General features: G+C 29.5%; 1 protein-coding gene across 1 annotated transcript; it reads right to left on the reverse strand.

Annotated features, from left to right (window-relative positions):
- Positions 1-4,058: 4,058 nt before the first annotated feature.
- Positions 4,059-9,494, reverse strand: LOC112797021 (vacuolar cation/proton exchanger 3). The gene is made up of 12 exons (XM_025839749.2): positions 8,560-9,494; positions 6,992-7,059; positions 6,809-6,837; positions 6,299-6,495; positions 5,999-6,220; positions 5,787-5,918; positions 5,461-5,577; positions 5,324-5,377; positions 5,095-5,211; positions 4,735-4,825; positions 4,552-4,613; positions 4,059-4,438 (listed from the first exon to the last, which is right to left on the reverse strand). Exons 1-11 carry the CDS (start codon positions 8,839-8,841, stop codon positions 4,555-4,557), a joined length of 1,368 nt encoding a protein of 455 aa, XP_025695534.1. The 5' UTR covers positions 8,842-9,494; the 3' UTR covers positions 4,059-4,438; positions 4,552-4,554.
- Between the last annotated feature and the right edge of the window lie 992 nt (positions 9,495-10,486).

The following is a 10,486-nucleotide window of genomic DNA, read 5'->3' on the forward strand; positions in this document are numbered from 1 at the left end:
GTTCCAATAATGCTGATCTGGTTAAAAAGAAATAGGAATGATTGTTAAAGAAGTATGGAGGGTGGTAGAAAGAATCTCCTATGTTCAAATTGTATCAGAAATTAAATAAGGGAAGACATGCTCTAGTGGATTAGCAAATATCAATAACTAACTCTAACTCAAGAATTTAAATAGAAACTCTCACTAGCCGATTGGCAATTGAGAAGGAAAAAGGGAACGATGCTAATAAAGGTGTTATAAGGCAAATAAAAGTTAATTTTCAGGATGCTTAGCTGATGAAACGGAAGAAATTTACTAAAAAGATAAATCAAGAATCAAATAGTTGAACTAGGTGATAAGAATATAAAATTCTTCCGTATAAAGTTTTAAACAAGGAACGAGAAAAATAAAATATCATAAATGGTAAGAATGAGGAAATCAAATTAGACAGATGTTATTAAAATTGCCACAATAGCTCAATCTTACTTTGAGCATTTTTTAGTTCATATAACCCTCAAGATCCAACTGAAGCATTAAAAGCATGGTTCTGAAAATCGAACCGGACCGGCCAGTTCAATCGAAAAAATTGGGAATCGGTCACTGAACCAGTCCGGGTAAGATTAGAAACCGCCTAATAAAAAACCGATGAGAAAATTGGTCGAACCGGCGGTTAATCGGTGAACCGAAAGAACCGTTCGATTTTTTAGCGGTTTTTAGTTTGGATATTAAGCTTTAAAACAGCGTCATTTTGAACGTAAAAAAAAAAAAGAAGCTAAAGTGCTAAACGCACGAACTCTAATCCTAATCTCAGTCTCAACTCTCAACTCAACTCTCACACTCTCACAAGAGACAGCATAGCCACCACGGGCAGACCCATCGTCGCATAGCCACCCACGATGGAGCAGCTCCTCTTCGCCGTCCCACAGCCCCTCTTCGTCGTCGCCGAGCTCCTCTCCTCCATCATCGTCGCCGAGCTCGCCTCCTCCATCGTCGCCCTTACTCGCCGCGGTAATACTCTGCCTTCCAACCCTAACTTTCTCAGTCTCTCTTCAACCTTCTTCCTCCAAAGTACAAACACCACCGTCACCTCCAACAAACGCCGGAGCAAAGCATCACCGTCGCGGGTCGAAGGTCACCATCGCGTCCGGGTCGAAGGTCGTCGTCCCGCTGTGAGTACTCAGTAGTCAGTACTTCAATCTTTTCCTTCTTTCAATTAATTTCGTTTATTTGGTGATAAAACTATATGAATTGGATAGATTTGAGTTCATGGTTCTTGTTCTGTTTTTCAAATCTTTTCCTTCTTATGAGTTCTTGTTCATGGGTTCTTGTTCTGTTTTTTAATTAATTTTTTTATTTTGTTAATTATTCTTGTTTTGTTTTTCAATTTTGTTTATTTTGAATTTCGGTCTATAAATTCAATTCTGCTATGTTGGATTTGGCTATATTGAGTTTTGTTTATTTCTGCTCTATTGAATACTGCTCTGTTAAATTTTGGGGTTTAAAATTTAAATTCAATTATGCTCTATTAATTATGTTGAATGAATGTCGTATGAGTTATATGGATTGATATATTTTTCTGGATTCTAGATTGCTGTCATTTTGAATTTAGATGGAACAACCACAAAATAATCAGCAACTACAACATAATTCTGTGGGCATCTTCAAGGCTAGAAATGATGGAAGTAGCCCTCTCTAGTTGCTTGTTGAGAACCATTGTATTTTGATTGACTTCATTTAGTGATTTTGTTCAGGTTCACTTTTCTTTTCAATTTGAATTAATTCTTTTAAAATAATTTTGTTAATTTTTTGTGGTACTTATTAATTTTATTGATTGTTAATTGTTGATTTAATTGTCTAATTGTTTGGATTCTGACTTCTGAATTTATTTTTTAAACTTTTGATGCCGAATGTAATTGATAATTTTCTGTTTTGAACTTTTGGTGCTGCATGTATTCTTTGCTTCTTGATGTGATTAGAAATTTTGTAAATCTGTTCAACAATCAATATTTAGTCATTGACTGTAACTGTATTTAATTTGTGTAAATTTATGTTTGTAAATTGTAGTTGTTACTAATTAGAAATTTTTATTTTTGAAGATAGAACAACTAGATAGTGATCAAGCATTACATATATTAATTTTTAATAATTTTATTTAATATTTAATTAAATCGGTTGAATTTCGATTGAACTTCAGTTAGCCCATTAAACCAGTAAATCAGTTATCTTATCGGTTCATTGACCGGTCCGGTTCTCACAACCTTGATTAAAAGATATTTCAGTGCATATTGATAGTAAAGTGCTTTTATTAAGGTAGATTTATTAGTGAGAATATTTTAATTACTCATCAATTTATTATGCATTACCTTAGAAATAAAAGGTTTGGTGATAATAAAGATATTGCTTTGAAGTTAAATACGAGAAAAACTTATGATAAAGTTGAATAAAGTTGTGTGGAATGCTATGAAATACAGACACTTCATTGAGTTGTTGTGTCTGTGTGTCAGACATATTTTGGATATGATATTTATCGATATTCGTTCGACAGCATATTTGTCGTGTTCAACCGTGTATTAATAAAAAATAAAAAAAATTTAGATACATTTGAACACACTTAAATATCATCACGTATCAGCATGCCCAACTTTATTTTTAACATATATTCTTAAAATGAGTTTAGAAATAATATATATTATTATTTATTAAAAAAATATTTTAAATATTTTATATAGTTAAAAAAAGATATTAAAAATATTTAAAAATTATTATATATTTTAATATTAATAAAATATCAAAATTTATTATAATTTATCTAAAAAATACTTTATATTTTATATATATACTATATTTTTGTATCTTATAAAATTTTAAAATTTGTGTGTCTATGCGTTTTGTATCATATTATGTTTCATACCTATATCAATATCTGTGTATCATAAGTGGGATGTAACAGAATAGATGGATGGACAAAGTAAAAAAATGTGTGATGATAGTGTTATGGGCTTATGGCTATTTCAAGGGGACCTCCTCATTCCCAATGTTTTTTTGTTTTTTTTGTTCTTTGTGCCAAAGGTTTATACTATGTCATAAATTAAAATCATCTAATGAATTTATGAAATAAAAAATGAAAGAAATTATTTTATAAACTAAGATTTACGTTTTTTAATTTTAGTGGCTAAAATAAGTTATAAACGACTAAAAAATTTAAGATCACTTTAAATTACTTACAATAATAATATATTAGTGACATATAAATAAATTATGTTATAACACATGATACTAAACTGACACATAGATAAATCGTATTATGATATATGATATTATTATCCACAGGTTAATATATCATGTGACACTAATAAATACTTTTTTATTTCATTTGACGTGATTAAATATTATTCTGACATGTGACACTAATTTTTTATAGTAACAATCAACATACTACATTAATATGACGTTAACAAAAATATTTATAGAGCTAATGTGAATTATAGAATGAAAATTCAGTGTCAAAATTGAGATAATTAAAGATTTAAGGATTGATTTAAAATTCGAGGCTAATTTCAAGAGTCCATTTATTGATTAACTAAAGTTCTAACTAAAAAATTGAGTGATTAATAAATCCAACTCATTCAACATAATAAGGTAAGATTAAATGTCTTAACAGTCGTGTTTTATTGAATACAAGCTTCATTTAATAGTTTCTTTCTTCTTTTAGTGTTTAGTGTTGTTGGTTAATTACATTTTATATTTTTACTTTATTTATTATTAGCTCAATCAAATTCTATTATCCAAATGATAGTTGAAAAAGTATTTTGATATTTGACAACTTTTTGTGAGAAGAATCTTTTACTCATCAATTTTATTAGTTAAAATGGCTAATGCACTTATTATTTTTAGTGTTATATTTAGAGTAGGTCACTCTTTCATCAATTATATTTTCTTTTTTTAATTCTACAGAATCAACATCTTCTGTAGTTTTATATTATTATTTCTTTTTATGACAAGTCTATATATCTAGAACATGGGTAAAAGGCTAAATGCATGAGATCATTGAGGAGAAACTACACCAAAAGGAGTAAATATTCTCTTCAAACTCAAGGAACTTTCTTTAATGATTCAACCACAAATTCACCATGCAAGAACAATTAACTTGCATTTATTTCAGAATTACTTAAGTACATGATAATAAAATAACCAACTTAATTAACCTCAATACCCACTAGCTAGCTAGGCCACAATTATATGATACATCATACTAATGATTGAAAATCTTGGACACAGATTCATCACTAACATGCAATGCTGCTGCAAAACTCTTCTGCCTTGTGTCTGGATATATGACCAGTGGATGGTTGGATGATAGAATATTGAAACCAATAAACAATTCAACGAATCAACATTTGAGTTTTGATGATGATGCCACTATCCTTCATCTCACAAGGGACCAATCATAGGCCAAAGCCTGTGTCTCATTCAAGTAATTTCCAGTTAGCTCTAAGAGTTAATTGTTATTCTTATGTAGATTATTATTATTACTATTATTTCTTAATGTATGTGGCACCTATATGAACTCACCTATTAAGCATTTAAAACTGCATCACTTGCTGACTTGAATGTGATGTTAACATTCACTTGGTCTGGAGACAAAACAAATCAAATTTTAGACATGAATTGAAAATTGAAAATGTATAATATAGCTATGGATAGACTACTAATATATATTACCATTATTGAAAATGTTAACATTATTCTACTTACTTAAGGGTGTTCTTTGTACAAAGAAGCAAGCACCAATGACAACGTAGCACAAAAGAAGAATAAGCCCTTTCATGTAGTGAGATGTACCATCCTATGAAAAACAGGAGGATGGAGATTTTGTCAATGCCTTAAATTTCATTTAGAGATTAAATTAAAATTCAAAGTCAAAATATGTAGTTTTTGTAAATGAAATATGATTTCATCATTTGAAAGAGTATAAATCCTAATAGATATATCTTTATTCCATGATAATAAAAGAGTATATTTGGTTCAATATATCATATAGAAATAATTAAATACTTCAAACATTTTAAGAAAGAAATTAAACCACAAAAAAAAAAAAAACTTCACCACATATACCTGTAAAGTAAAGGATGTGGCTATTATTGCCAAAGCAAGAGAACCGGTTTCTAGGAGGTTGAAGTTTAGATCCATTTTAACACCCATTATCCAAGCAATCAGTACACATAGAGGAACCTATATATATATTAATTTATAGCATTAGTCTTATTTTTTCATTGCTCAAAAAATATATACAATGCTAATAGGATGTGTCCATTTTCAAATTTCAGAATAGAGTTCTTATTACCGCAAACATGCCAATTTGCGTGGCAGAACCTAATGCAACACCCAACGTGATATCCTACAGTCACAAAAATACAGATTTTCAATATGAATCTATGTGAAATAATAATAATAATAAAGTTTTAAATCTATAATATTTACCAGCTTGTTCTTGAAAGCAAATATGATTGCTCCTGCATGTTCAGCTGCATTGCCAACAATTGGTAGCAAAATTATGCTGAGAAAGCTTACAGAGAGACCCCATGACTCTGATGCTTCCTGTAATTAATAATATTCACATTAATTGGGCATCACACTAAAATATAAGGATCTTTTGAAAATATTTTCCCCTCTATTACCAAAAATTTTTAACACAAATACTACGTGACTGATTTTGTAACTGAATTTTTGGTATGCAGGTAGCATTTGTTTTTTAATGTGCCAAAAATCACTGAAAAAGAAAATTCAATAGCCAATTGTATGTTTACCTCAATTGTGTCCACCACATATTCAGATAACAAGGCAATGAAGACAGTCATCCCAGCCAGCCATGCAACACCACTCCACACTCCAATCACAGCTTCTTCATCATCTGAACCATTCTCACCATCTCCATCCTCCTGAACCAATAATAATGAATTAATCAAATTAAATTATTATTCATTATTAGTTCAGGTAATTAATTATTAATTGAGCTTACATCTTCAGCTTCAAACAATGTCCTGTGTGTCCACAGCTGAAAGATAAGGTAAGCAAAATATGCAACCAACATGGTAATGCTGGCGGCCCTCGACAAGTACAGCGATGAGTCCGCGGCCGCGAGAGCGTCGTCCGAGCCACCACCGCCGTATCTGAACAGCATTGGAAGCAAGTGGCACAACAATGCCAGCAGAAGCATTAGAGAGTTCACATCTGCTTGTCTCTGCAAAATTCAATGCTTAACATTATTAATTTTTCTCTTGGCAAGGGTTTCAATTAACGTGTTTATAGAGGTGCTTACTCTGTCATATTTTTGTTCCTTTGCAAGGTTTGCAATGCCACCACACAAGAGAGAGGTTCCAAGAACCAGCAGAAGGTTTGAGAGGATAGAACCCAGTAGAGAATACTTCACCAAATCAACTTTGTTACTACTCAGTGCAAATATTGCTATCACCAGCTCAGTAATATTTCCACATGTTGCATTTAGAAGCCCTCCAACTGCAATTAATAACACAAAAAAGAAAAAAAAAACATTTTAATTAGCTTAATTCAGTAATTACACCTTATTAATCAATTGCAACATTTTTAACATTTGTGTGGCCTTTTTTTTTTAATTTACCCTAATCTTAAATATAACTTCATGTGACTATATATGCTGCCAAAATAGTCCTAAATGGACATGTGACTGTGTATGAGAAGAGTATATGATTATTAATGTTATGGTCCAAACTGAATCCTAACGGTTAAAGTTGAATATTGCATATCGTAACAAACTCTTAGAAAGTGACGTAATATAAGGTGTATTGCGTACCTGTAGGACCAGTGTAAATTGCAACTTGTCTGGAGTATTATTTGAATTTGCAACAAACACCAAAAAAGAAAATAGAACAAGAATCAGCAATGAAAAATAACCCAGAAAACTAGAATAATTAAGACCTTGTATGTTGAATGAAGAATAAATAAAAGAATACAACAGGTTCATCATGTTCCTTACTCTGTGAGGAAGCTGACACGCTCAGCAAGCGGTGTAAGCCCAAGTAAGCTCAATGCGAAAATCCATGGCTGTTTACAATCAAGAAATTACTTAGGCATTGTTTCTTTATCATAGACAAAAAGATGTGCAAAGTGCTAATTAAATGATACGCTACTTCTTAATAATGTTTTCCTTTTTTAAGAAAAATTTATTTGGCTTTTTCCTATAAGCAAGTTATTTTGAAAGCAATCATTCTACATAATACACTAAAATTCACTAATCAACTATCCTGTAAGAATATATATTTGATATTTATGAAAAAATTTATTATACTGATGTAGAAAAAGATTGATTATTTGCTACAGAGAATTCGACTATTTTAATAGTTGATTATTTTATTAAAAATATATATAAATACATAATGGATAATTTTGTGTGTTTGTTAGAGTAAATATTCAATTCAGTCCTTACTTATTCTCATGGAATATAAGACGAATGTTTTGTCCAAAAAAAATACTTTGACTTTTAATTTTTATATTTTGAGATAATATGATTTATTTATTAAAAAATTTGTTGAATAATAATAAAAATTAATTTTAAAAATTTTATTTGTAATTTATGGATTTTAAAGTCTCAAAAATTATTAATAAGTTTATTTTTAAAAAATTTATTTATTGGTGGTAGTTAAGTAAAAAAAGATCATAGCTAAAAATGATATTATAAAAAAAAGTTTATAATATAAAGATCTTTTTTAAAACATTCATGTTGATAGTATTGATATTAGTATTGATGATGATAATAAAGAAAACAACGATGATAATAAATTATGGTTAAACTATAAAAATAATAGAGATAAAAATAACAAAAAAATTATATTATTCCAAAATAAAATAATTTAGATTGAAATATTTTTTTTAAAAAAATAGCCTTATTTTCGTAAAAATAGATAAAGACAATTAAATTTTTCTTCAGTGTTTATTATAAAGTATTTTCGTTTTGGAAACACTGTAAAAATATGTTGCACGCATAATTAAATGGAAAAGTATAGATAGATAATAAAAATATTAAATAATATGAATAATAAATATATCGGATGTTTAATTTACTAGGTGTGCGCATAATTATCCTAATATTAAGATTTAGGTGGATAATTTAGGGGATGTAATATATTTTTATTTTATTAGGCCAATTTTAAAATTTATTGTTCACATTATTCACAAAAATTATTGTCTACCTAGCAAATCCTATAATCTTACTCCAAACCAATTTAGAGTAAATAAAAACCAGTCAACAAAAGTTTTATAACAAAACTACGAAAATTATTATGGTGTGTAACTTGTTAGAAAAAAAAATAACAATTAATATTTAATTTTAAAAATATAAAAATAAATAATTTTAAAAAATAAATTAAATAAAAATTAGGCACTAATTCATAGACGGACACAAAACTAATAATCTAATATAAACGGTATGAAAAAGGATTCCCTGATGCATAAATTGTATTCGTATATGACCAAGTTATACACCCTCAGCATTGCGAAGTTAAAAATGCTGAAGAAAAGCTACGAAAGAGTAACAATAGAACTCACTCTTCCAAGGCCATAGCATTGGGCAATGATGGCAATGGGAATTGCTGGGAACAAGATGGACAACTTTGTCCCCAGAATAACTTCTTGGATGTTAACCAACAAATTCCTTAGCAATCCGCACCGAACCTTCGACACCAGGGTCCGGTCGGATTTCTTCCTAAGAGAAGAGGACGACATGTTGTGGGCAGTACGGCTCCGGCCATGGCCGTGCCGCATTTCCTTAGTCAACACCTTCACATTTCCATTCTCTAGAAGCCATGGCTCTTGTTGGTGAGACGCCATTTTTTGTAGCAACTAGAGGCAAATGCAAACGACAACAAGGGCTCTACAATGATGATGAATATGGCAACAATAAAGTGACAATAATACTCTGTAACCGATTTTGTAAATGCCTTAGAATGAACCTATAGGCTCTATTATTATGTGTGTATGTTGTTTTCTACATGACAACTATATATATTTATAATAAGATGTTATGGTGTGATATAGGGAGCTTCCGCGAAGTTTCTTCTGATGAATTATTTTTTTTTAATTTATTTTTCTAAAATTTTTCCGCTCACTGATACTTTAAAATGGAAAAAATCATCATTCATTAGCCGATAGCCACTGATCAAGAATTTACCGAAATAAGAAAATGCAATGTGTCCAAGAAGTACTAGTCTGAGTGGGCAGTTACTATCTAAGTGATAATAACGTGATAAAATTATTTATTTTAAAAATTTATTAATATAAAAATACTTTATATGATATTTTTTTACACAAACATAGTTTCTCTTGATCTTATAATGTAATTTTTGTATTTTCTTTTGTCTATCTTATACTTAAATAGTTTACTTAATAAAAATAATCAACCTCAAATTTGTTTATCAAAAAAATTTTAAATATACCATATAATTACTTATCCAAAAACTTTTAACAGCTAAATAAATGACAATGTATAATTATGTCCAACAACAACTACTATTGTATCGTGTGTATAAACAGAAAGTGCTCTGGTAACAAATTATTACTGTGGACGAGGAAATACCGTTTTCAATAAAAAGCAAATTAACGTATATATTAAAATTAGTTATTAAAATAAAATATAAAATATATATTAAAAATAAATTAAATAATATATTTATATTTATATATAAATATATAATAATTAATTTTAATATATAAATTAATGTAATCGTTATAATTTAATTAAAATATTATAATTCAATTATAAATATTATAGTTCAATTATGAAAATATCAAAATGTATAATAATATTTTAAAATATTATTATTCTTCATTTAAGTAAGATTTTTGAAGAAATAATCGAATACATTTCATTCCAAAGATAAAAGAAAGATAAGAAAGTCATTTTGAGGTATGACAATTTGCAAAACTTATTATTCACTTATTAACTTGAGCGTTTGAGTACTTTTTATAGATACCCACTCTTTTGTTCTCTTGCTATCGAAGTATAATTCATCTCGACGGAAAGCTCCAAGTTATTCACTGGCTAATGAGCTATACAGCGGCCAACCTCCATAAGAACAAATGGTGCTTACCGTGGGCCTAGAAACAAAAGTCCTTTTTTTCTTTAGGTCCCAAAATTTTCAGGTGTGCTTATGATTGAGCAACCTCCTCCCACACTTTCCGAGCTTCTTCGGATGGTGATAGAGTTACATCAAGCTAATCAGCGCATGGCAGAAGAAAATAAAAAAATGACAAATCAAAAAGTTGAGCTAACCAATGCTCGAATTGCTCATAACGATGATCACAATGAACGACAAGATGACGAGGAAAAAACTCTGATCTAATGCATATCTCTGAAACTCAATAACCAGAGGAGATCAACAAAATAATGAAGACAATGAATTGGACAACGCAGTTGGACCATTAACAGCCGAGGTCATGGATTTTAAATTATCCAGGAACTTTACGTTACCGATGA

Source organism: Arachis hypogaea, chromosome 4, assembly GCF_003086295.3.
Source record: "Arachis hypogaea cultivar Tifrunner chromosome 4, arahy.Tifrunner.gnm2.J5K5, whole genome shotgun sequence".
NCBI classification, from domain to species: domain Eukaryota; kingdom Viridiplantae; phylum Streptophyta; class Magnoliopsida; order Fabales; family Fabaceae; genus Arachis; species Arachis hypogaea.